The sequence below is a fragment of the Euleptes europaea genome, chromosome 7, assembly GCF_029931775.1.
Source record: "Euleptes europaea isolate rEulEur1 chromosome 7, rEulEur1.hap1, whole genome shotgun sequence".
NCBI lineage: Eukaryota > Metazoa > Chordata > Lepidosauria > Squamata > Sphaerodactylidae > Euleptes > Euleptes europaea.
Genome location: NC_079318.1, coordinates 23,379,874 through 23,407,591, shown reverse-complemented (window position 1 = coordinate 23,407,591; position 27,718 = coordinate 23,379,874). Strand labels below are relative to the sequence as shown.

Below are 27,718 nucleotides of genomic sequence, written 5' to 3'. Positions count from 1 at the left end.
GAATGCTTTCTCATGTTAAGGTGTCACAAGACTGATGTTGATTTTCCTCATGGTAAAACACTCTGCAACTAGACAGACGAGCAAGCAAAGACCGGATCTTTCTCTCAGCTTTGTTAGTTCTCTGTTGGTGTTGAGTTTTTAAGGTGAAGGAAACTGGTAATCTACCTGACAGGGAAATGATCATGGAAATAGCGAGAGCATATTCTTTCTTTTCCACACAACGTAACACCTGGGATTAAGCAAAGAGTCACATTAACCTGGGTGGAAATGAACCCCATTTTTTTATTATCATTTTTATTACAACGAAATAACATGTTTTAATGTATTAAATTGTGTCCCATGCTTCCTTCAAAATCCTCAGAAAGGCAACTGCACAGAGGTTCTATTATATGGAACACAATTTAAATTTGGTCACTCAATTGACTAACCGGCCAGAAGGCAGAAATTAATAACATCAACATTCTTTAATAATTTGACAGAGCTACTATTATATATACAAATGCATTCTCTGATACTTCGGTAATTTGGGAAGTGGGCACTGTATTTACCACTGTAGCAGAAAATGGTATCTGCAGGAGATACAACAAAGGACTTATCTTCAACTCTTGGCCATGCCAAACTTTCATAGTAGATAGGGGTTAGTGAATTAAAATTAAAAAGGCCAGGGCATGTCAGACATTAATGTCTGGTAATTGCCCAGGCCCAGGCTTCCCTCTGGACAAAGCAGACACAACGTTCCAGCAGTGTCATAGTGCAATGTATTCTGTTCAGGGTACTTACCCTTTTCTCTATAACATTATGGCAGGAAATTGTTAAAGAGCCACAGTTTATTGTCGGAGGCGCCACAAGAACTGACATTTGTCAAGGAGATCTTGGTAAGTGTTTTTCCATTGACAAGGTTATAGCTCTACGCTCTCTGGATAAATTGGGATATTATTTAAATAACGTTACCTTGACATGCAAACTTTCCTACCATCTTAGCATTTAACTTTTTTTTGTTGTAATCTGTGTTTCTCTCTATGTTGTATTGTTATTGTGTGAACTCCCTTCAACATTCTGATAGAAAGGCAGCATATAAAAGTTCTGAATAAAACCATAAAATATATTCCATCTGTTTTGGAGTCTGGTTTGTATATTTAAAACTTTGTTTCCTACATTTTCTTTTTGCTTCCATTGTAACCCACTCTAGAGAAGGGGCCATGTTAAATAAATTAAACTGGATGATCAGGAGGTTCAGGCAAGGAAGGTTTAATAGGAATTGTCCTTTGTGGGATGATGGGTGAATAGGGTTACCAGGTCCCTCTTTGCCACCAACGGGAGGTTTTTGGAGCGGAGCCTGAGGAGGGTGGTGAGAGGGGAGGGACTTCAATGCCATAGAGTCCAATTGCCAAAGTGGCCATATGATCCAGGTGAACTGATCTCTATCAGCTGGAGATCAGCTGTAATAGCAGGAGATCTCCAGCTAGTACCTGGAGGTTGGCAACCCTATGTGTGAATTTATCTCCATTTTTCAAGTCTGAATTAGAAATCATTCTGATTGTTTGGACCAGATGGCAAGACTAATTTGTGGCTTGTTTATCAGTGGCTACTTGCCATAGTTACTAAAGGGAACCTCCACATTCAGAGGCAGTAAACCTCTGGATACTATTACCAGGAGGCATAATCAAGGAAGGCTTTGGCCTCTATGCTAGGGCTGCCAGGTGCCCAGTGGTGGTGGGCAAACCCCTGGCCATTTACCCCTCTGCCCGCCGACCAGCTGAGGGTCGGCTGGCAAACGTACACTCGTGCGTGCATGCTGCAGCACGGAACTTGAGCGGGGCCAAGGAAGTGCAGGAGGACAGCACAGGTGCGGCAGAGCCCTGCCCCAGCCCCCACACGTGTTGGGCACCACTCCGCCGCAGGGAAGGACAAATGCCGCAGCGGCTTCCCCGCGGCCTGCCAGCCCCAGGATGCTCCCGCCACTGCGCCCAGCCACCCCGACGCTTAGCTGGCCAGCCCAGCCCCGCTCCCCACCCGGGCCACCAAATCGACTCCCCAGGTGAGTGAAGAAGGTCCACACAGAAGTAGTGCACGCGATCCCCGAGCTCTGCCCCCAAAGCCTCCCGCCGGAGGAGAGGGGGGACCTGGAAACCCTACGCTATGCCCTGTTTGTTGGCCCTCCATAACTGGTTGGCCACTGTGTAAGACAGGATGCTGGACTGGGTGGACCACTGGTCTGATGTTCTCACATTCTTATGTTCTTGTTCTTCTTGATTTTCAGGTGACTGTTGGTTATTAGCTGCCATAGCATCTCTTACCCTTAATGAAAACACACTAGCCAGAGTTGTGCCACAGGATCAGGATTTTGGACCAGGTTATGCTGGAATCTTTCATTTTCAGGTAAGATGATTCTTGTAGTTCTTAATGACTAGGCTTGCCAGGCCCCGTAGCTCCACCAGCGGGAGCTTTCTGGGGCTGTGGCTGCGGCACGCGATGCACTCACGCGCCTGGCGTGACGCGCGCATGCACCCCACACGACGCGTCTACGTCACTTCCAGGTTTACCCGGAAGTGCTGGGGATGCTCTAGCAGTCTCGGCTAAAACTCTAAGGTTTACCCAAAAGTGACAAATGCGCGCCTATGCACGCGAGTGCATGCAGTGCCCGCTGGCTATCAGCTGGCCGGCAGGCAGCCCGGTGGATCGGTGGGATTTTACCCACCACCACTGGGCACTTGGCAACCTTGTTAATGGCCAAATGTCATAAGGAAAACGTTCACAAATTGGTGCTTTTAATTTTATATTTTATATAAAATCATATAAAATTATATACAATATATTTATATTGTATATTTTAACTGTAGTTAGCCACCCTGAACCGGACTCCAGTTGGGAAAGGGAGGAATAAAAATCAAATAAATAAATAAATAAAATAAGAGGGAAATGTTTTCTTGAATAATAAGTAAATAAATAAATAATGAAATGTTTTAACTCATTGAGTCTTTAAACGTTGGTAAGCTTAACAATGTTTCCCTTGATTGCCTAGAAAGGCTATGCTGAGGATCATGGGGCCTGCATGTACAATAGCCATGTTGTTCAGGGGCTGTAGTAATGAGGACAACTGCATAAAATTGAGTGGAAAAGTTGGCCCTGTAAAATTATGTTTTATGGCATTACAGTAGCACATCTGATTCTTTGGCCATTACGCATCTTTCTAATTGGAATTCTAAAAACTGTTATTCATGGGGTCTTTTTGCCCCGAAGATCTTCCAGGAGTAGCTTGCCCTCAATTAGTCATCCCCAGCAAAATACGGAGCTTCTGAGTCCCTCCCCCCTGACGGTGCTGCTTTGTAATTAGCTGTAGTGGGTTCTTTGAAATATGTCACCAGTCCTGCAACCCCTACAGTGGGATTCTTGCATTTGTAATTAACCATGTGGTCATTTCACAGCCAAAGCAGAGATGGGTCCGGAAAACACACACACACCCTAACCAATTTGTTTCAAGCTAGCTCAGTTCAGGGGTTATAAGAACAGAAAAAACACTGCCAGGTTCATTTTCATTGCATCTTTCCATCGGCAGTCACTCACAGATGGAAAACAGGGTTTCGTGCCTTTAAGAGGATAAGTGTGTGTGTGTGTGTGGAGGGGGGGATCAGCCCTGCTTTGTTCACTCCCAATCTCAGGAATTATTTTTAACTGAGCCAGGTAGCATTTTAATAAACAAAACAGAGAATCACACCCAGGACACAAGCCTGTTAATTTTTCTTTGTCTGCCATATTTATTTTACCGATAAAACGATGTACAGTATCTATAAATGATGTCCCAAAGAGTGAGAGTAACCACAGTGGTTTTTCTTGGCAACGTCCAGCCTAGAAGGAAGCTACAGAGACTGTCTCCAATATGACTGTGTTCCGTACTAAGTAAAAGTGTGCCATGTAACTCTGTGATAGGAAGGGGACTCAGAATAAAAAGCTATCCTGTTATTCCCCGTTTTACCTTTTACCAAACAGTTTTGGCAGCACAATGAGTGGTTGGATATTGTTATTGATGACCGATTGCCCACCTTCAAAGATCGTTTGGTTTTCCTACACTCAGCTGACCACAATGAATTCTGGAGTGCGCTACTGGAAAAAGCCTATGCCAAGTAAGCCACGTAGAAGGTGTGATCTAGAGTGACACTCTTTTCAGTTTCCCAGCTATGTCCACTTGTATTTTACTGTTATCTAAACACTTTTGTGATAGAACAATGTGCGTGTCCATTTAAAAGTTTCTTCAAGGAGGTGGATCAGATGATCTCAAGACATGCCATTTTAGCTCTGCTGCTACTATTCTGTGATCTCTTAGGAGGGAGTTCTTTTCATTTTGCATTATTGATGTTTTATGACCCTTTGCCTTGGTCAGTATTGTTCCTCCAGAAAAGGCAACTGATAAGCTTTCAAATAAATCAACTCTATTGCTCCTGCTTCCACTTAACTTCCTTGTTTATCACCCATAGTGTGCCAAGCCCTGATTAGAACATAGCAATGACATAGTTCCACACCCAAAGGCTTATAGGAGGGCAAGAGATCAGGTATTAGTGAACAGGGGAACATCAAGAAGTAGCTTAGGAGGGGAAAGCATTATGAGACTGTGAGAGATTCCAGAAGGTCAAAGTTTCTTAATTTAAAAAATTGGGACGTGAGAACAAATGCAAAAGAAAGTAAAGTATGGGAGACTGAAGAAAATGGAAAGATGCAATAATTCCTACCACATACCTGAGGCCCTGGATGATCATTACATTGGAGGCACCATGCATTGACCACTTCTTGCTTGGTCTGACTCTGGTACCAAGTTTGACAAGTTTCGAAATGGTGGGAGTAACAGTGTCAGGCAAGTTGGTCTTTGGCTGTGCCTTTGCCTCTGGGTTTACTCTAAAGGGGGATTTAAAAGCATATCTGGAGGATCCTGTATCCTGTATTGGCAAAGGAAGAAAGTCAAGGGAAGCAGTCATAGACTTTCTCAGGAGGTGAGTTGGGTGGGTTGCTTCTACCACTGTCCATATTATGAAGATGAGCCCTTAGCCAAATGAATCTTGTTTTATGGCATGATATTTAAATTGTCACTGTTAATCAGGTTGAACGGAAGTTATGAAGCTCTAAAAGGTGGAAGTACAATAGAAGCCATGGAAGATTTTACAGGAGGAGTTGGAGAAATGTATGAAGTTAAAAAGGCTCCAGAAAACTTCCCTGAAATCTTAGAAAAGGCTCTTAAGAGGGGTTCGATGGTGGGCTGTTCTATTGATGTAAGTAAAAGTTTGAGTTTTTCTTGGATTTTGTGCGCCGAGATGCAGATTGCATTATTGCAGTACACAATTTGCCTAAATTACCAAATCCCATCGCTTTCTCAAAAAAATATGAGACTGGACAGAGACGGGTGTGCTGGTGATATGTACTGAATGATGCTGTGATACTAAGGACGAGATCAGATGACATGAAGGCAACACATTCCTCTACATTTGATGGGAAGTGCAGTCATGACTCACCAGTCCTCCCACAGAATGCACCTATTCAACTTCTAAACATCCTTGTGGGAGCTTACACTTCAAATTATATGTATGCATGTACCAGTTGTAAAACTGATTTCAATCTGCACTTGTGTATGCCTGACCCAAACACTGAGCACCCACATGGATCTGTGGAAGCAACATGGATATATGGAGGTAGACAGGAGCTTCTTCATGCCTCTCCATGCATAGGAGATTGGGTCCCCTTCTTTCAATCCAGCACTCTCCAGACCATTGTCTCTGGTGCTTCCACTTGGCCAGGACTTGAGCCACCAAAAACTCCATGTGTGTCCAGAGACAATCATATGCATTTTTCCTGACTTTTCCTAATGTTATATATAATTCTAAGAAATAATGATGTGGCTGGATCTTGACCCACAGGGCTTAGCTTGCTAGTAGGGCTGCCAGCCTCCTGGAATTACAACTGATCGCCAGACTACAAATATCACTTCTCCTGGAGAAAATGGCTGCTTTGGAGGGTGAACTGTATGGCAGTATACCCTGTCGAGGCCCCCCGCCCTTCCCCAAACCCCAACCTCCCCAGCCTTCACCCCCAAATCTCCAGGAATTTCTGAACCAGGAGTTGGCAACCCTATTACTGTCTCAGTGCTAGGGCTTTGGGCTGAACTAGTTTTAAAGGGGGGGCAACTTTATGTGATCTGCAGGCTATATTTTAGGGTCATCTGTGGAGCTGAGTAAGTTTTCTATCTCATTCGTATAACCACTGTTATTTCCTACTGATGTTTCTCCTAATGCTGCCATCAACAGGACTGCTCAAAGAACGTTATATCTATTTGTCAAGTTCTAGATTGCTATAGTTCATTAAACACAGAATTACTTTGTTGTAAGGGTATAGTAAGATTACAGCTGCTTAGGGCATCTTGTATCTGAAAGGGTAGCAAAAATGAGAGATGCAGCCTGATCTTATATGAAACCAATGCGCTTAGGCTGGAGTAACTCTGCATGTAACTGAACTTTAAATCCTTTACGGTCCTTTTATAGCTAAGCAACTGCCTCCTCTGCAAGGGCTCATTGCAGTTTCTACAGTCACCTTGACATTACCGTCCGCATTTAAAACCACCCCTGGGTATCTGCCCCACAAGTGACTGCATTTGTATCCTGCCGATTTGGGCATCATAGAAATCTGGAGAGGGTGGTTAAGTTGTAAACCGGTTAGTCCATAATGCCCTTTTGAATTTAGGATTTGGAGCAGGATTTCTCCCACCCCCCCACCCCCCATCATTATGCCACATCAGGACACCTCTCAAGGAATTTGACCAACGCCCCCAAATCTTCTGAAAACGATGCAAGTCTTTTTTGGGGGAAATTGCCATGCCCTTTGTTGTCAAGGAATAAACCTACAATTGAATATTACAGTCTATGTGTTACCTCTTGGTTACATTATGAGGTTTTACATTTCACATTTCTAAGCCAGCTTCTAATGCTGTTGGCCATTCCTGCATGTCAATACGAATGGGTTGGATCCTAAGCTTGTGCAAGTGAAAGTCACACTCAGTTGCGGATCCCTGTGGATAGAAAGCCAACTGGCACAGGGGGCAAACTGCAGTGAGGAATGGGAATCGGGAAAAACCCTCCCCTCCCCATTCTTGTGTCGAGGGAAGACTTGATACAGGAACCATTGCAGAACAAGGGCTCCATCGGCACAAAAAACGAGGAAGGGGTAATGCTTTTCAGGAGTTGCAGAGGGTTTCTGTGGGATGTAGGGTTGCCAGTTCCCCCTTGGCTCCTGGAGGGTGATGGGGAAGATAGGGTTCCCAGATCCAGGTTGGGAAACTCCTGGAGATTTGGGGATGGAGCTTGGGAAGGACAGGGAGCTCAGTGGGGTGCAATGCCACAGAGACCACCCTCCAAAAGATCCATTTTCTCCAGGAGAGCTGATCTCTACTCTGGAGGTAAGCTATAATTCTGGGGGATCCCCTGGTCCCACCTGGAGGCTGGCATCCCTAGTGCAGTGAGAAAGGGTATGAAAGATCTGCCACTGTAATCTTCTGGACAAGCAGTCATAGGATCGAACCTATATAATGTTGTTTCGATAAGGCACAAATTTTAAAATATACATTTCCATGTTTCAGACTAGCAGCGCTGCTGAGTTAGAAGCTCGAACCCCATATGGTCTTATAAAGGGCCATGCATATTCTCTAACTGGTATTGATGAGGTAAGAGGCTTTTTTTTACAAAAACTGTGATTCCCCTTGAGGAGTAAAGGTTGAACAGGAGGGAAGGGAGAAGCATGTTTTTGAGTGTCAAGCTTTTTTATCTCCCCCCACCCCATGATTAGTCATGCCTGTTATACAGAATTCTGTAAAACTGCTGAGATACAAGAGGTAGACAACACAGAGTGTCCGTATTGGGGAGATCATCTTGTTGTATCCAAAATGAGATTCAGTAGCCTATGACCCATGATGCTCACTCATAAAGCTTAGAGATCTGCTTTGAGTATGTAGAACACAGACGTTTTCTTATATGTAATTTTTAAATCTCTCTTTCTTTTGCTTGCTTCTGTTCGTAGGTAAACTATCAAGGTTGTAAGGTTAAGCTTATTCGAGTTAGAAATCCATGGGGACAAGTAGAATGGAACGGTGCATGGAGTGACAAGTTAGTATTTTATGTTCCAAGAACACACACACACACACATTATAAAACACAAGATATAATTACTAAATGTTGAAACTGTTATAAAATATCCAGGAATGGGTGTGAAAGCTAATTCACTGTCTTAAATGAAGGGGAGTTTTTTTAAATAATATTTGGGGAAAAATGGAAACGTTATATACATTTTTGAAATTGAAACCAGGGAAATAAGATCGCTCTCTTTTAAGTATTTGAAAGGCTGTCCCTTAGAGGAGGGCAGGGAGCTATTCCTGTTGGCAGTAGAGGATAAGACTCTCAATAATGGGTTTAAATTACAGGTGGAAAGGTACCCGCTGGATATTGGGGGGAGGATTTACTGTAAGAGTTCGGCTGCCTTGAAAGGTGGTTAGCTCCCCCTCACTGGCAGTCTACAAGCAGCTGCTGGATGGCTGGATGAACACTTGTCAGGGATGCTCTAGGTGATCCTGCATTGAGCAAGGGATTGGACTAGATGGCCTGTATGGCCCCTTCCAACTCTATGATTCTATGAGAAATATTGTCTCCCAGCAGCAGGATTTCAGGGTGTGTTTTGGGCTGCTGAAGGAGGCAGGAATAAATACATTTGTGAAGATTTGTGTAAGAGTCTAATCAGAGAACTTTGAGAGGTTTTTGGAGAAGTACCGAAGGCAATACACCTTGAAAATAGTTTTTCCTGTGTTATGTATAGAAGGTACCATCGGTGCAATATAAGATAAATTGTAAATTAATGCAGTATTTTAAGCCTTCCAGCAATTATTCTTCTAATAGGCCCGTGGATAATTTGCATCAATCGTTTATAAATCTGCACCAAACACATTAGTAAGAGAACTGTCTGATTTTTGCATGACCTGTTGATTTTTGCATGCAGTCGTGATTTTAAAAGGTACCCATAATACCATTGTCCAGGTCTAGCTTGATGGAGGATTCATGTGTCCAAAGCTCTACTTCTATGAATTTATTTGGTTAAGTGCAAACATCTTGTTAATTGATTTTATATCTTTGCAATTTTGCCTACTGTGTGATGCTTTTTAAACATGCAGATGTTTAGGTCTACTATTAGTCCTGCTGCTCTTGGTGAAAGTTTGCCAGTGAGAGAACGGAACTATGCAAAATGTAACAGAGTCTAATGTGAGATGCTGGGATCTCTTAGCAAACTGAAGTTCTAAAAACATTAACGAGTATTGCCTTTTTCTCTTCCAAGTTCCCCCGAATGGCGTTCCGTCAGCCCATCAGAGCAAAGGCGTTTGCATCAGACAGCGCTAGATGATGGAGAGTTTTGGTAAATGAACATGCTGATTAAAATGTGAAATGCATTAGCAAGAATAAATCAGAGCTGTTGATTAGCTTTAGATGATTGCTTTAGCCGAAGCAGAAGACAGGCATAATACAAACGAAATATTCAAATGCTTTATTTTACATTCTCTATAGCCGATCGTTTTTACCACATTTACACTGCAGTCCTAAGCGGAGTTGCACACTGAAGTCAATGGACACAGAAGGGTGTGACGCTGTTTAGGACCGCCCTGTCGGTAGGGTTGCTAACCTCCAGGTGGTGGCTTTTATATGCACTGAATACACCTTGATGTTTCACCAGTTTGAGTTGTACTAATTATTGCCTGAGATTCCTGCACTACCTTCCTTACCTTTGGTATTAGTGCAGAGGTGTTGATTTTGGCTTGCTCAACCTCCAGGTGGTGGCTGGAGATCTCCTGCTATTACAACTGATCTGCAGCCGATAGAGATCAGTTCGCCTGGAGAAAATGGCCACTTTGGCCACTGGACTCTATGGCATTGAAGTCCCTCCCCTCTCCAAACCCTGCCCTCCTCAGGCTCCACCCCCAAAATCTCCAGGTATTTCCCAGCCGTGAGCTGGCAATCCTACTTGTCAGTATCCTCTTTCTTTAAAGTATATTTTCTTTTTATTTGATTTTAAATTATCAGATTTGTTGGCCAGAACACTTGGTATCTGCTGAAAGACGTAAAGGAGACCGTGACTGTGTTAAGCAGAGCCAGCCCTAGGTTTGGGAGGGCCTCTCATGACACCTCTGGGCTCCATATTCAATACACATAGAGGGAGAACAGTAACAAGGGCCCCACACATCTGAGTATGCTGGCCTTCCTCTCCTCCACCTATGTGCCCTGACCCAAATGTGGGCATAACATCCTATGTACATACTGAATATTAGCACAGAGGTACATCAGAAACATCATGAGGCGCTTACACACATACAGTGCTATGTTCATTTTGTGGTTGACTTGTATAGGAGAGAGGGGGGCCAGTGGACTTAGTCCTGCTTTTGATTTTTATTGGATTTGTACCCCACCCTTTCCAGGCAAAGCCTGGCTCAGGGCGGCTTCCCTTTGACACGCATCATGGCGAGGGAGGTGGAACGAGGATCTGCGTTCAAAATAACATGAAGCGACTCACTGCCATATGCCATTCCCCCTTTTCCAGCTAGTGTCCTGTAGTGGTCAACAGCGGTGGACTCTAATCTGGAGAACTGGGTTTGATTCCCCACTCCTCCACATGACGCCTGCTGGGTGACCTTGGGCCAGTCATAGTTCTCTTAGAGCTCTCTCAGCCCCACCCACCTCACAGGGTGTCGGTTGTGGGGAGGGGGAGGGAAAGTGATTGTAAGCTGGTTTGATTCTCCTTAAAAGGCAGAGAAAGTCAGCATATAAAAACCAGCTCTTTTTCTTCTGCTGCTTTTAGGCTCAGCAGGGAACAGGGGGTTCTGCACCACAGTGGGAAAGGGGGGGTTCAGAGGGATTGTTATTGCAGCTGCACTTTTGCACAGATGTGATGGGTATGGGGGGGTAGTGGTGACAGCAGCAGGCTGCACAGGGATGGGACATGTAGATGCCATTCCTGCCTGTTCCTGAATTGTTTGCTGCTACTGCCGTGGCAGGGACTTTGCTCTCGCGCCACCCTTGTAGATGCCGCCTTGGTAGGGATTTGTGCCTTGTAAGGAACGTTGTTGAGGACACTGGGTGCAAACTGCTAAGCCATTTCACTTGCTTTAGTGAAAGAATATAATGAAAGGGTGTGTTTTATATCCTCTAAAAGGTATTTTTTGTAAAAAAAAAAAAAGTGTTGATGCAAAAGTGTTAGTGATTGTGAAAACATTCCAATTTAATTCAGAAAATAGAGATCCCATATTTTCAGATCATTCCCATAAATATTGAGTGACCTCTTTTAGAATGATTTAGCCATCTATATTGGAAGCACTGAAGGGTGATAAACTAAATATACTATGCGTTATTCACATTAATCAACCTTCTTACCGTGTGGAGTGATGGTTCTAATTCACCCTGCTGACCAGGAAGTACCAGATGATGGATTTTATTTCAGACTAATTAGTCCTGGAAGGGGAAAACACACATTCTCACTGAGCTACATATATAGATTATGCTATCATTGTTAGATTGTATGGCCTGATAATAATGGCACTGCTGTAAATTGCTTCCATTTTAGCTGCTGAGTCCTAAACTAAAATGATGGCGATTTTCATCCATGCCATGATCTGGACTGTACACTAATAACCATAACTACAATTCACATAGCAACTTCGGTACTGAAAGTGCTTTATGCACATTATCTTGATATTACCCTCACAGTATGTAATTATCCCCATGAGATAGGGAGCTGATACCAGTGAGAGAGGCTTTTCTAAAGGCTGCCTAGTGAGGTGGAGGCAAATATTCACCTGGGGGGCTTTCTGGATCACAGCTCGTTCTCGACTGTTTTGCACTTGATCACAAAGCTGAAGATTCCAACTGATTACTATGATCGTGAGCTTAGAGGTTTGGGGGATAACGTTTGCTTGGGGATCAGAAGTCCATAATGTGATGACTCTTTCCCCCTTACACAGGATGAAGTTTGAGGATTTCCTATCCCATTTTGACAAAGTGGAGATCTGCAACCTCACGCCTGATGCCCTGGATGACAATGCGACCCATAAGTGGGAGGTGACAGTCCATCAAGGCAGCTGGGTCAGGGGGGCCACTGCTGGAGGATGCAGAAACTTTATAGGTGGGCACATAGACTTTTTATACTCTTGGGGAACAGTCCAGAAGCGATACCTATAAGTCTTCACTCCTGCCCCATCACTTTCTAGCCTAACACAGCAACGGTGTCATCTAGAGTTGCCAATCTCCAGGTACTAGCTGGAGATCTGCTAATTCAACTGATCTCCAGCCAATAGAGCTTAGTTCACCTGGAGAAAATGGCTGCTTTGGCAATTGGACTCTATGGCATTGAAGTCCCTGGGTGCTGCGAATGATGGGCATCACCAAAAAAACCGGCAGTACTACAGGGATCTGGATAAGCCCATTTCAACCCACGTCTTCCTCAGGGATCAACACTGGCAGCTATCTAGCTTGCTCCTGTGTTGATAGGAACAGTGTTCTCTCCCCTTGAGACTCTTATCCAACCTCCCCTCTCCAAATCCCACCCTTCTCAGGCTCTACCCCCAATATCTTCAGGTATTTCCCAACCTGGAGCTGGCAACCCTCCTGCAGAGGTCCCTTCCCCCCAACCCTACTCTCTCGAAGCTCCACCCCCAAAATCTCCAGGCATTTCCCAACCCAAGCTGGCAATCCTACATGTGCAGTGGGTGGTTTTTGAAACTTATGTGTAGCCATGTGAGTAATGTGATTTTTACAACAGAGCCAATAGCAGACGTATGAGACAGTCTGAGGATGCACAAGTACAGGGGAGGGGGACACAAGCCACTCCTCCCTTTGGGCTGTGGTTGCAAATCGAAAAGAGACAGTGTGCATCTGGGAAGCACAAAACTCCCCATTGCACATGTGATCCTTGTGTCATTCCCCAACAAAGGCTTTGTAATGTGTAGACGGGGTCTCAGAATGTCCTCATTCAGCCGACTTCAAAGAGAATGTAGGAGTCTGAGGAAATATGGGAGTCTTCATAGGCTGCTAACGCTGGAAAGATACTATGGTGGTTTGAGTCCTTTCATGAAAGTAGTCCAGTGCTTAGGGAGCAATGCTTCCTTCTTTTCTGCTGTCTGCTTTTCAGAAACCTTTTGGACAAATCCACAGTTCAAGCTCCAGCTGACAGAAAAGGATGATGGTCAAGATGAATGCACGTTTATAGCAGCTCTGATGCAAAAAGACCGCCGCAAACTCAAGAAGCTGGGAGCCGGGATGTTAACAATAGGATATGCCATCTACGAGGTATTTTTCTCTACCGCACTCTGAGTATTAGCCCTGGCAAAGCTGTTCCAGGTTCTTCGCAGGGGGGGAAATCTGGCCTGGTGATAACTACTGGGCACTAGGAAGAGTTGCCAGCTCTGGATTGGGAAATACCCGGAGCTTTGAGGGGGTGGAGCCTAGAGAGGGTGGGGTTTGGGGAGGGGGAGGGACTTCAGCAGGGTACAATGCCATAGAATCCACCCTCCAAAGCAGCCATTTTCTCCAGGGAAACTGATCTCTGTTGCCTGGAGATCAATTGTAATATTGGGAGATCTCCAGGCCCCGACCTGGAGGTTGGCAACCCTAGTGCCAAGGCTGGTCTTAGGGGGCCCTGGGCATACAGTGCCCAGGGGCCCCCTTCTGCCCACCAACAGGGCCCTCCTAATGTCCTCCTTTCCACTCTCACCCCTGCATGCACCCTATCTGCCTGCATGTCCTTCTCCAGCATTGAAGTCCCTCCCCTCTCCAAACACCGGCCTCCTCAAGCTCCGCCCCAAAAACCTCACGCCGGTTGCCAAGAGGGACATGGCAACCCTAGTCTTCAATGTCTAGTCTTCAGTGCCAATTGCCAAAGCAGCCATTTTCTCCAGGTGAATTGATCTCTATTGGCTAGAGATCAGTAGTAATAGCAGGAGATCTCCAGCTAGTACCTGGAGGTTGGCAACCCTATTCCTGGATATATTATCATTTCAACTACTGTCTCTTAGGGTTGCCAGCTCTGGGTTGCGAAATACCTGGAGATTTTGGGGCGGAGCTTGAGGAGGGTGGGGTTTGGAGAGGGGAAGGACTTCAATGCCATAGTCCAATGGCCAAAGCGGCCATTTTCTCCAGGTGGACTGATCTCTACCGGCTGGAGATCAGTTGTAATAGTGGGAGATCTCCAGTCACGACCTGGAGGTTGGCTACCCTACTGTCTCTGCTTGCTGAACCAGGATCCTGCTTAGAAAGACAGCTCCTGAGGCTCTCTACGCCGGTCGGGGTATGGCTCCTGTCTCTGGCTGCTCTTCATGCTGATGCAAGGAAAACATTTAAATGTTGAAATGTCTTGGACATTGGTGGCACCACATTACTTTGAGATCAATTCGGGCCTTGAGACTAGCGGTGCAGTTCCTGTCACTGTGATGCTGAATTGGACTGAGCAATGTACTCAGCAGTGCACTTGACCTGAGTGTTCAATGTACATCACATACATTATTTTAATGCTCCTTACAACAACCTTTAATGGAGGTCAGCATTATTACTCCCGTACTTCAGGAGGCTTAGATATCAATGGCTTACTGAGGCAATCCTGTGAATCTGTGGTAAGGGTTGCCAGCTCCGGGTTGGGAAATACCTGGAGATTTTGGGGGCGGAGCCTGAGGAGGGCGGGGTTTGGAGAGAGGAGGGACTTCAATGCCATAGAGTCCAATTGCCAAAGCGGCCATTTCCTCCAGGGGAACTGATCTTTGTCCCCTGAAGATCAGTTGTAATAGCGGGAGATCTCCAGCTATCACCTGGAGGTTGTAGTTAAAGAACAACAGAATGGCCAAACAACAAGTAATATGCAAGGGTGAGCGTTGTTATAAATGTATCAAGAAAGTGCAGCAAGGTGCCAACACATGTAACAAGACAGCTTGTATACAAATACAGTCATCTATGAAATACAAAAGTACAAAAATACAAAATGTCCAAGAAGTATAATCCTTTTAGTTCACAGTGTGAAACTGATAAAGGTACCTGCAAGGCTATCCACTTTGCTATGTAGCATGAATTCTTGGACATAAAGAGCTGCTGTAGAGTTCCCTTGACCTGTATCAAGAGTGTAGGAATACAGGGATCCGGTAATCTTCCTGTTTCGATGATTAATCTTCCTCAGAATAAGCTGTATATTAAGGGAACATAACAGAAGGACTACTATGTAACATGTAGTCTGCCCCCCCCAAATTTTTTTTACCGTAGAAGATTTTTAACAGCAAATTATTTTAACATATTAAGTATATTTTAAACATTTTTGGATATAAAAAGTTCATTTGACAACAGGGTTATTGTACATTAATATATATAAAAGATAATACTCACACATGGACTGCTTAGTGGCTAGTTCACATGCCAACAGGCTAACTTTATATTGATTCCATCACCTGGCGATTGGCAACCTTAAGGGAAGAGCTGAACCAGGGATTCTTTGCCGTCTTCCTAAAATCAAACCAGACCAACCACTGGCAAATCTGCAGTCAAATTTTCAATGCATTTTTAAAGTCAATGACAGCCACAGAATGTCCTGACTTAGATTGGAACAATGGTACAGGACTGCTTAACAACCCCCCCAAACACACATATATACACCATTTCCCCAGCCTCAAATAGCCCCCCCCCACCACCACTGGGGGACATGTGCAGCAAAAGAACTTCTTAAGTTGGAGGAAGGCTGCTTAGGCTGGAGGAAGGCCAGAAACCCAGATGGCGCCATAAGTATTGAATCTTCTTTTACATATCTTTGGACTTTGTGTCTGGTATTCATTTTGCTGCACTTAAGGCAAATGCAGGGCTTTCAGTAGTGGTACTCATTGGTACTAAGTACCACCACCTTGTGGGGGGGCTCTCCCAAGACCTGAGGGGTGCAAACGTATACATGAGTATTTGTACTTCTTTTGTACAAAGAAGCACTAAGCAAATGTATGAAAATTCACAAATAAAGGAAATGAGAAGGGAATCGGCATTGCATCGAATCTCTAACAAATTATGAATGTGTTTTTTTTAATCCTATTGCAGAGCCCTAGTAATAATGAACATCTGACAAAAGATTTTTTCCGCTACCATGCATCCAAAGCCAGGAGCAAAACTTATATAAACGTAAGGGAAGTCTCTGACCGATTCAAATTGCCACCTGGGGATTACATTGTTGTTCCAACTACATTTGAGCCACATCAGGAGGCCGACTTCTGCCTAAGAATATTTTCTGAGAAGAAAGCTGTTACTAAGTAAGTATTACCATGTAAAATATCCTGACTAGAAGGACGTTGTCAAAAGACAGGTATGCATATGTAACCACCATTCACTAAAAAATCTTTGGTAGAAGTTAGCAGCTGGAACCCCATAGGTGAAAAGTACTTTCTAGTTTGCTAGCTCCGATTCTCTTTCACCTTCCCTTCTGAACTTGTTAACAGTTTGGAGGGAAGGAGAAACTGAGACTGAGGCATGTGAAAAGAATGCTCTTCCTCTCACTGATGCATTCCAGTTTCCTTCTCTGTCCATACTATTGCTTGCATTCTGTGAACAATGTACATTATTGAGGACTGAAGCCTGCTCCATGTATTACCTGGAGTGATACAATTACCATTATCTTAGGGCTGCTCCCACATATTTATTTATTTAATCCAGTTTATACTCCGCCGTTTCTCAACTCAGGGTGGGCTCAGGTCGACTTTCAACAGTAGTTATCATACATAGGGGAGGGGCCGTGGTTCAGTGGTAACCATCTGCTTGGCATGCAGAAGGTCCCAGGTTCAATCCCTGGCATCTCCAGTTAAAAGGACTAGGTGATGTGAAAGACCTCTACCTGAGACCCTGGAGAGCTGCTGCCAGTCTGAGTAGACAATACTTACTTTGATGGACCAAGAGTCTGATTCAGTATAAGGCAGCTTCATGTGTTCAATATAAATAAGACGTAAGTTAAGAACCTCATAACATACATTCCGCAATGATATTACATATAAAAACCATACACAATACAATTAAGTCTACAAAGCCAACAGCAAAACTGGAGAACTGAAATCATGGCTAAACATATAAACTAACATAGAAAGAAATGAAACAGCAAACATTTGCCAATCCCTAACTGATAAATCAGAGAATCAGCCCAGCCCCCCAGGATGGAATTTCAAGTATGTCTATCAAAAACTGACTACATGAAACAGAGTTCCATTACTTGGAGATGAAAATATACACCACACCACTCCACCGATAACAGACAATTTAGCAGGGCACAGGGATGCCCTGGAAGTATAGATTGCTCATTATATGTTTAGGGTGGGTCATGATATCTGCAGTAAAAAGGCTATCTGGGCATACAGCTAAGGAAGAGTTCTGGTACCCTTAACAGCTGCTGCCAAGTACATGCTACTTGGGATAACACCAGCAACATTGGAAAAGGAATTGTATAGATATATGGTCACAGCTACCAGAATGGTACTAGCAATGAAATGGAAATCGGATGAAGGTCTCAACACAGAAGAATAAATTGGCAGAATATGCTGTCATGGCAAAACTAACTAATTGAGTAAACAAAAGACCTAGAGAAGAATTGTTTCTAAATTGGAGGCCTTATTGTGTTTATGTGAAAACAGCATAAGTTATAGGAAGTTCAATATGGATAATATTAAAATGTGTTTTTAAAAGTATTTTTGTTTAGTATAATAGAAACAGAGAATAAATATATCACATTTTAGAATGTTAGAGGTTAAATTGGGATAAAAGACATATTCCCACCCAGTTTTTATACTTTTTCTTCTATATAACTGAACAGTAGATGTAATATTTTGATGCATTATTGTAATGCCCTATTTCCACCCTATCCCTTTTCTTTTATTTTCACTCATTTATTCTTTTAAAAATAAAATAAAATAATTATTTTTTTAAAAAAGCTGCTGCCAGTTAAAGTACATATTGGGCCAGATGGATCAAAGCTCTGACTCAGTATAAGGCAGTTTCATATATTCAGAGGATATTGCAGGCATTTTCATTATAGATATAAACATAGCTCCCATTATCATCTGCAATTTCCATCCTCGTGACATGGGTGGATTGCATGGTTATGTACATCGCTAATGGCACTCATGTTTCATTAATGTTGTAGGCAACCATGTAATCACCCCCCCCCCCGCCGAGGGTGAAAGATGCAGACTGAGAGACACATGGGATCAGCCACATAGCATCAACAAGCATGTCACTCCTAGTAATGTATCAAGTGAGTCATGCCAGTAAGAGGCAAAATCCTGTTTGCTGCTGTGTTAGCTGTTTACTGTCCAAGGATTTGGACTCCCGCCTTCTACTTACACATTTAAAATGCCCTTCTGTTAAAATATTTGTTGATCAGAGGTTTGTGCTTATTAAGTCTATAGATGTCTTGTTCTGCATCCACTATCTAAATGTATAATCAATAGGTATGATACAGCTCAAGGGGAAAAAATCATCTGTATTAACTTTTCATCCTTTTTTAAATCCATGAGGCCCATGCACCAAATACGTACTAACAGGAACAATTAGACAAGTTTTTGGTAATGAAAGGGACCTTCTTCCAACCTTTGACTCCGCATTTCTCCCCAGATGAGCAGCTTGACTAAATCAAGTTTTCTGCCCAAATCCCTTTACTTAATTCAGATTGTTTTCCATGAGTTTTAACTGTGTGAATGAGTATAGAATTGAAGCTGAGCTGGATTCAGACCAAGTTGGATCTACTTACCTACTATTGAATTTAGTGAATACTCAGTGCATAACTACTCTCTTCAGCCCCAACTAGTTAAATGTGACTTAGGCTCATCATTGTTCTTCCATTCTCTACTTCCCTAGTAATTAGGGTTGCCAGGTCCCTCTTCGCCACTGGTGGGAGGTTTTTGGGGTGGATCCTGAGGAGGGTGGGGCTTGGAAAGGGGAGGGACTTCAATGCCATAGAGTCCAATTGCCAAAACGGCCATTTTCTCCAGGTGAACTGATCTCTATTGGCTGGAGACCAGTTGTAATAGCAGGAGATCTCCAGCTATTGAGGGGAACTTAGAGAAGCAATGAACAAAGCTCAACTAGCCTGTCATGGCAAGAGGCATAATGTCCAGAATTAATTGAAATTGGAATTGTATTTGAAGGAAGGAGAAGTAGTGCATATGAAGTTGTAGATGCCTGAAGGGAAACTGATGAAAAATTAAGAACTGAAACAGCTGTCTTCCTCTTCAACTTTGTGCCTTACCTGGGACTTCAAACCTTTTAATCCAAGATGTGAACAGAAAAGACATTGTTAGCTATATTGCTATGGTTGTACCTACTTGACTTACCTTGTTATGCACTTTGGAATGATGTTATTATTGTTGTTGTAATTGACATTGTGTATGGTAAATTGTATGGGTATGGTAAATTGTATGTTTCTATGATAATTGGTACATTAAGAGATTGATTGTGATATGCTTATATGGTTTTCTGTGTGCTTTGGGGTTTAGTACCTGGAGGTTGGCAACCCTACTTGTAATATAAGAATATAGAACTCACATGAGAGTTTGGGGATTGTGAAAAAATAACCAGGTTAATGTCACCATTCTGTTCTAGCATCTGAATTTTACCATGGTTTTTCTTAAGTGTTCCTGCTTGATTGATAACATTCTTTCATATGCTGGAAGAGGGTGCCATGAAGCTGTAACCACACCTTGCATAATCTAAGAACTGGGCCTTAGGCACACTTAACTAGTTCTGGATTTTAAACTTTTACTGGATTCCTCTTTGTTTCTCATAGGGAAATGGATGGAAATGTTGACATCGATCTACCAGAGGTATGTCATCAAAGTTAAATGAATGAGTGGGCAAATGAGCATAATCACCTCATTTATTTTAGTAAGATCAAATAAGTCTATGAGGTTTCCCACATGGGAACAAGCTTGTGGGGTTCCCAGCTGCTGCTGCAGCTGTTAAGATAGCTCATTGTCAAGGGGGCTTCTACATGGCAGGCTCCCTGCAGTTTCCTGGCCCCAGTCCTCTGGCAGCAGCCATGCCATGTCCCCAAGTTTTTTTCAGGTTTTTTTTTTTAACCAGCAATGGAACACTTTTATATCATTCTAACATTAATGGAAGGTCAAAAAAGAGACCCCCCCCTACCCATTTCATACCCAATAAGAAGATTTGAATAGGGCTTATGTTCATGACAATCCCAATGAAAAAGAATGTCTGACAATTGCAACTGAAAATACAAATCTTAAATGTTGTTGTTGTTTTTCTCCCTTAATTATTTTTGGGTCATTTTAGCTTCCTAAACCAACACCAACACCAGAAGAAACTGAAGAAGAGAAACAGTTCCGAGCATTGTTCAAACAGATTGCAGGGCAGGTAATTACTTAGAAATAAACTAAAAGAAACGTCGCATCCTAAACAGAACTCCAGATGACTAGTAAGTGCAACCCAGTTGCTCTGATACTTACATCACCTGGTAGATGCAGTCCACGTGGTAGACATGGTACATAAATCACAACAAACTCATGACCAATCCCCATAGTTCAATGCATGGTGCTTCTTGCTGGAATGGGATTGCTGCTACTGAATCTATGTACCCTTTCCCCTCCCCCATCCATGGGATTAGCACTGTGGAAGTTGACGTGCAAACCATCTGTTCAGGGCACAAAGCCTCATTCAGGAGCCTGCTTCCAAGTTATCTTTCCATGTGAGAATCTGAAGATTGACGGTTATGTGTTTGGGGAATTTTTTTTTCTGATTCTAAAGTATAGATGAAAATGGAAATGTAGGCATCCTCTTAGTTAATTGCAGTATATTATTGAAACCCTAGATGTCATGAGATCCCTGTTTTGTAGGCATGGCCATTCCTGGCTGTGTCATATTTTTGTTACCTGAAGCTCAGCAGGAGATAGTGAGTTGCACCCACCCAGCCCTTCCAATTAACCTCACCTAATTCTGCTCCTTACTACTTCCATCCCACACGGAGAATTAGGTGAGGTTGTCTATGCATGTACCATGATCCCCAGCATGACATCTTGTATCGTTTGCCTGTCCAGTGTGCGCATGAGAGAATTCCAGGACATTCTTCCCTGCCTCTTTATCCAAATGCCAACTACAGCCTGCACCTGCTGGTACACCTTGTGAAAATCTTTTCTCTGCATCGGGTGGTACACCTTGTGAAAATCTTTTCTCTGATCCATAATGCCTTCTACTTCCCTTATAAAGATGTCACATTTTGTTGTTGACAGTTTCATTGCATCACTAGGGTTGACAACCTCCAGGTACTAGCTAGAGATCTTCTGCTATTACAACTGATCTCCAGCCAATAGAGATTGTTTCACCTGGAGAAAATGGCCGCTTTGGCAATTGGACTCTATGGCATTGAAGTCCCTCCCCTCCCCAATCTCTTCCCTCCTTAGGTTCTGCCCCCAAAATCTCCCGCCGGTGATGAAGAAGGACCTGGCAACCTTATGCATCACAGTAGCTTAGCTAATGACTGAGAAGAGACAACAGATCCTTGTTTTTAAACTATATATAAGATTTGTTGGCACATGCATATAGTATAAACTATATGCAAGATTTGTTGGCACATACATATAGTATGTTGCTAGCGTGGTTAGACTTTACTGTCCTGGAAATAATTCTGTGAGTTGATATGTTCTTTCCTGCCTTGAAGGAGCATCCTTGAAAACTGAAAATGGGTGGCATTACTGCCTGTCCAGTTCTGCTCCAACTGCATTGACTGCCAGGAAGCTGTCAGGCCCAATTCTGGATGCTGGCTTGGAACTCACATCTCTCAGAAAGCTCCTCTCTCTCCCTGTCATTAAAGTTCCCTCTCTTTGGGAGGCGAGGGTGTCTAGGAATACAGAAAAGAGCATTTTTGGTGACTTCTCAGGTTCTCTGGAATAGCCTCCCTCAGAAGAGGAGGGGATAGGCTGTGGCTCATTAGCTTGGCATGCAGAAGGTCCCAGGTTCAATCCCCAGCATCTCCAGTTAAAGGTACTAGGCAAGTAGGTGATGTGAAAGACCCCTGCCTGAGACCCTGCCACTCTAAGTAGACAATACTGACTTTGATGGACCAAGGGTCTGATTCACAGTCACCTAGAGAAAATTTGGAAAGGGGGAGAATGTTTTAAAATGTATTTAAAACATAAATAATGAAAAGTAGCTCTCATGTGGAACATATAAATATGAAAGCTACATTTATTTCTTCACCTGTAGGATATGGAGATAAGTGCTGAAGAACTTGAATATGTCCTCAATGCTGTGTTAGAAAAAAGTAAGTGACCACATTAGGGTTGCCAAACTCCAGGTGGTGGCTGGAGATCTCCCACTATCGCAACTGATCTCCAGGTGGTAGAAATCAGTACCCCTGGAGAAAATGGCCACTTTGGCAATTGGACTCTATGGCATTGAAGTCCCTCCCCTCTCCAAACCCGCCCTCCTCAGGCTCCGCCCCCCCATATCTCCAGGTATTTCCCAACCCAGAGCTGGCAACCCTAGCCATCAAGATTGCAATGCCTCGCGGCCTAATTCAGTTGAAAGTGCTTCAAAACTGGTCTCACTGCTCTGCAAATATTTAATCTGCTTTCGCCCTCCATGGCAGAAATCCAAGTGCTCTGCCTCAACAGACTTGAGGATGCCATAGCAATTCATGCCATTAACATAGCAAGGTAGCATCGGAGTGGAAAAAAAATCCAACGCTTTACCGTCTAATCATCAAAACGTCCTGATTATGTGGATATCTGCTGGGGGCTCAGTGCAGCTGTGGCAATCTTTAATACTAATTCGGCCTCTGCGAGATGATCCCACTACCAGGGGAGAACATGGCGAATATATATATTATATATATATATATATATATTATATTATACATAGGGCTACAGGAAAGAAAAAAGGGGGGAAAGGGGAAAAAGGTAAAACATATTTCAACCTCCGAGCCTTTGCATGATCTGAACTTTAAAAGTTTCTGTCATTCATCCTGAACATTTAAACATCTTAAAACTCACTAAAACATATTTCATCCTCCAAGCCTCAGCATAAACTGAACTTAAAAGGAAGAAAAAAACGTTTAAACGTCTTAAATTTAATTTAACGTTTTCTTGTAATAAATCAATAATTTCTTGGTTTTTGAATTATTTACTTGGCATGTAGGTAATCATCACAGAAGCCACATGTCCTCTGTAGCCATCACGTCTCTCTTTTGTGGCACCACCCCAAAAAAATTTGTTATGCCCAGGGAAATTCCAGACATTTCCACTTTGGCTGGGGGAGGGGGTACTCTACAGAGATATTACAAAGGTGAGCAGGTAAAAATTGATTTTTATTTATTGTGGTGGTGATGATTCCTTTGCAGCAAAGAACATCAAATTCAAGAAAATAGCTCTCCTCTCATGTAGAAACATCATTTCTTTAATGGATGTATCCTTTCAAGTAGTGACTAAGAACTTCTATGGGGCAAACTGATACAAAGTCTGTGCTTTCCCAACCTCAATATGAATTCAATAGTAAGTACCCGTATATCTGTGTTGGGAGAAGACTGAAAGGTAGTGATATCTTAATGTCTTTCCAGCTTTTATTATACAAATGTACAGAAATGAATAAAGAAATAAATCCCAGTCACAAACCACATGCAAAAGTGTCTTCTGGAGGCTGGGAGCTTTATGGATTCAGGCCTAGCTCAGGTTTCTGACACTTCCGTTATCAAATTTTCATTCTGCTATAACTGCGTTTACAAGCAACGACTGAAAATGTAAATGGTTTACAATAATGGAAGTGGGGTTTTTACTGCTTATTTTCACTCACTGTATGTGGGAATATAGCCTTTATTCTATGCTACTCTTCTCCGTAATAAAGGAGTCAAAGCACATTGCAAGGGGAACTCAACAGGAAGCCTCCACCTCACTCCATGTATGTTGTTAAGTTGGCCTCACAGGCTGGCCTCATGGATTTGTATTTGCAGATGGGGTTGCCAGCCTCCAGGTGGTGGCTGGAGGTCTCCCGCTATTACAACTGAACTCCAGCCAATAGAGATCAGTTCACCTGGAGAAAATGGCCACTTTGACAATTGGACTCAATGGCGTTGAAGTCCCTCCCCTCTCCAAACCTTGCCCTCCTCAGGCTCCACCCCCAAAATCTCCAGGCATTTCCCAATCCAGAGCTGGCAACCCTAACTGCAGAGGAACCAGTGCTGGTCACAGCAACTAGAGTGGCATTGGGTCATAAAATGTAGGCTGTATATAGTAGAATCATAGAGTTGGAAGGGACCACCAGGGTTGTCTAGTCCAACCCCCTGCAAAATGCAGGAAATTCACAAACACCTTTCCCCCACACACACACACATACCAGTGACCCTTATATTTTACATGACTGGTATTTCACATAACTAGTATTTTTCCTTAACGGGGACTGTTATCAGTCTAGTGGCAATGGGAAACTGGAATTCAACGAGTTCAAAGTTTTCTGGGACAAACTGAAGAAGTGGATTGTAAGTTTATAGCCTAAGAAAACAATTGATAAAGCAAAGATGAGAGTTTATTTCAGAAGCAGCTATATAGCAGTAACCTTGTAAAAGAAGCATAGCACTTTAATTTGATATGTGGTACTGAAGCAACTTGTTCTTTCTCGGAAGCATTCTTTGTTTTCTAGAACCCAAACCGCAACAGTTTACAGAGAACATTAACATTTTTCCTAGGGTAAGAGACTATGGCTGAGATAAGGAACATCAGAAATGTTCCTTAGAAGGAGGCCAAGCAAAATAAACCTTGAACAGAATATGTTTCTGTTAGTACAAATAGAAACTGCTGGCTCAGGATTCGGAGAAAACACTCTTGCTAAGTGTTTCTTTTGCTTATCTCTGGTGCTTAAAGCAGCAAATGGGATTGGAAATCACATAGCCACTTAACAATGTGCAAGCACATGAGGCTATGTGTCAAGGAGCACTTGGATATCTTCTCTGAATTCTTGCAAGAGTTGAGTGACCCCTGAAGACATCTGCTTCCTCGGTAGGGGTTCACTAATAGCTTTCCCCTGATGGGTCACTAACTTTTTCTCTTGACCTCAGTGCTGCTTTTCTTCAGCAAACACAGGACCATGCTTCTGTTGTCTTCCTTTCTGCAGTAGAAGGGCCGACTACTGACCACCATCACCACCACTTCTCCTGCCCCAGGACCAATTAGATAGCTGGTGTTTAATACGGCTGTTGCCTTGCCTCCTACCAGGATTTAAACCTGGTTTAGAATCTGAATTTGCAGGCAAGAAAGAAACCATGGTTAAGACAATGCTAAATTATTATTTGCTACAAACCGGGACATGGTTTGACCTGCCCTGACCTGGATAGCCCAGGCTAGCCCATTCTCATCAGATCTCAAAAGCTTAACAGGGTCAGTCCTGGTTAGTTCTTGGATGGGAGACCACCAAGGAAGTCCAGAATTGCTACGCAACGGCAGGCAATGGCAAACTACCTCTCTTCATCTCTTGCCTTGAAAATGCTATGGGGTTGCCATAAGTTTGCCAAGTGTCTTGATGGCACTTTCTACCACCACAAATCAGGCCATCTTCCGTTTCTGAACTTCATGTGAGGGGAGGACGAAACAGGAAAGAATGCTCAAGCCAAGGATTTCCAAGGATCCTTCTCCTTATGATAAACCTTATGTGTGAATGGAGTCCATTTTTCAGGAGAGGAATGAGTGTGGCTCCGTTACCTGACAGTGAACTTTCAGTTGGTAACCCTAGACTGTTTGGGGAAAAGCCCTATCGGTTCCAAAGGCACACCACAGATGTTGCATACTCTGCTATCCCTTGCACTTCTAAACTTAATAAAAGGAGGGACTTCGTACCTCTAAACTTAATAAAACGAGGGACTTCATATACTCTTACCCAGAACAAGCCCAATACAAAGCAGATCAGAGTTCTTTATATGATTTTTGTAAAATCATAATTTCTGAAAAAAGACATCTAAACAGACAGAATAGTCCAAATGCTTAATAGTGTATATATATTTCCTGTTTGCTGAACTGCCTATACCTTTTTCCACGCAGGGCATCTTCCTTCATTTTGATTCTGATCATTCTGGCACCATGTCTTCCTATGAACTTCGCCTTGCTTTAAAAGCAGCAGGTACAGAATTTGATGTTGTTCTCTTTTTTTCCTCAAGGCACTTGGTGATCCAAGATGGTTGCCTGAGGCAGGGAAAGATGCAGAGAGACAGGGGTGCTCTCAGAAAGAGTCTGGGGGGGGGGAGGCAGTGGGGAGGAATGAGCTGCGGTGGCCTTCCAGTCTGCTCAGCCGCTGGGCTTGAGGCCACTGGTAGCATCTAACTTGAGGGAAGTAGGTCGTCTTGCTCACGTGAAACGAGCGGATGCCGCCAGTTCTCCATACCACATTGGCGTAGGTCGGTGCCAACTGGCAGTTGCTGCTCATGGATAGTCAGTGACACAGTCTGCTTACTGCAAGCATGATGGCTGTGACTCAGGGGTGGAGCATCTGCTTGGCATTCGGAAGGTCCCGGGTTCAATCCCCAGCATCTCTAGTTGAAGGGATTAGGCGGGTGGGTGATGTGGAGGACCCCTGCCTGGGATCCTGGAGAGCCGCTGCCGGTCTGAGTGGACAGTGCTGACTTTGATGGACCAAGGGTCTGATTCAGTATAAGGCAGTTCATGATGCTTTAAAAATGGGCAATGGGCCCCAACCAACCTGAGCAATGGGCCCCAACCAACCAGGCGTGCTTCACATCTGAGAACTGAATAAAATCTGAAGACGCTGGCTAGAAGAAGAGCAGTGGCAGAAAGTTGCAGAGGAAACTCATACTTCTCTCTTTTTTAAGGTTTTCAGCTCAATAATTACCTGCTTCAGCTGATGGTTCTTAGATACTCTGATGATCAATACCAGATTGAATTCGATGACTTCTTAAACTGTCTCATTCGTCTAGAAAATGCATGCCGTGAGTATCCTATCACAGAGCCTTCATTAGTTCTCTTTGACATTCTTTTCACACAGCTCCCGTTAGCACATGATGGTCAGACAGTGTGTGTTATTTTTGTGCTTCTGATTGCCTTGGTTTTGTCCGTAATAAGCGGTCACTCTTTTGCTAAACGTTTCTTTAATATATTTTATTTAATTTTTCGGGGTACAGAAAGAAAAAGGAATAGGGAAAAAGGGGAAAGATTATATTTCTGTGTCCACGTTTAGTCAGTACACTCCAAACATATATCTGAAATCAATTTAACTTGAAGTACACCCTGTAATTTCTGAGACTGACTATTAATGCCCAGAATTATTTCTCTTTTTTACAATAAGATATGTTATACTTCATTTTTATAGATATTTCATAAGTACATACTAATAATTTCCCTAGTAATAATATAGATATCCTCTGTTAAAAACTAAAGCTAAATGTATCATCTTTGTATTTTATGTATCTAGTTAATACTCTAAAAACAATTGACAGAATTCAGTGATGAAGCATATTTATTATATAGTGGTTGCCATTTGCTCCTGAAGTCATCCAATGAGTGTCTTTTTATCAAATAGGTTAGTTTTGACATGGAAGCAAAATCAAGTAATTTGTAAATCCACTCGTTCATTGTTGGGATCTTGGGACTTTTCCAATATGAGGCATACAAGATTCTAGCCGCACTCTTTTGCTAAATGTTCTGCACTTGTGAGAT

At 43.1% G+C, this 27,718-nt stretch overlaps 1 protein-coding gene across 1 annotated transcript in view; it reads left to right on the top strand.

Moving 5' to 3' along the window:
* The window catches only part of CAPN9 (calpain 9), a 37,539-nt gene that overhangs the window by 5,698 nt on the left and 4,123 nt on the right, over positions 1-27,718 (top strand). The window contains exons 2-18 of the mRNA XM_056852331.1: positions 806-875; positions 2,261-2,379; positions 3,988-4,121; positions 5,090-5,258; positions 7,613-7,696; positions 8,050-8,135; positions 9,352-9,429; positions 12,023-12,183; positions 13,189-13,346; positions 16,116-16,324; positions 19,840-19,876; positions 20,346-20,426; positions 22,272-22,329; positions 23,407-23,471; positions 24,469-24,537; positions 26,090-26,168; positions 26,875-26,991. Coding sequence (XP_056708309.1) covers positions 806-875; positions 2,261-2,379; positions 3,988-4,121; positions 5,090-5,258; positions 7,613-7,696; positions 8,050-8,135; positions 9,352-9,429; positions 12,023-12,183; positions 13,189-13,346; positions 16,116-16,324; positions 19,840-19,876; positions 20,346-20,426; positions 22,272-22,329; positions 23,407-23,471; positions 24,469-24,537; positions 26,090-26,168; positions 26,875-26,991 — 1,774 coding nt within the window. The remainder of the gene's footprint in view (positions 1-805; positions 876-2,260; positions 2,380-3,987; positions 4,122-5,089; positions 5,259-7,612; positions 7,697-8,049; positions 8,136-9,351; positions 9,430-12,022; positions 12,184-13,188; positions 13,347-16,115; positions 16,325-19,839; positions 19,877-20,345; positions 20,427-22,271; positions 22,330-23,406; positions 23,472-24,468; positions 24,538-26,089; positions 26,169-26,874; positions 26,992-27,718) is intronic.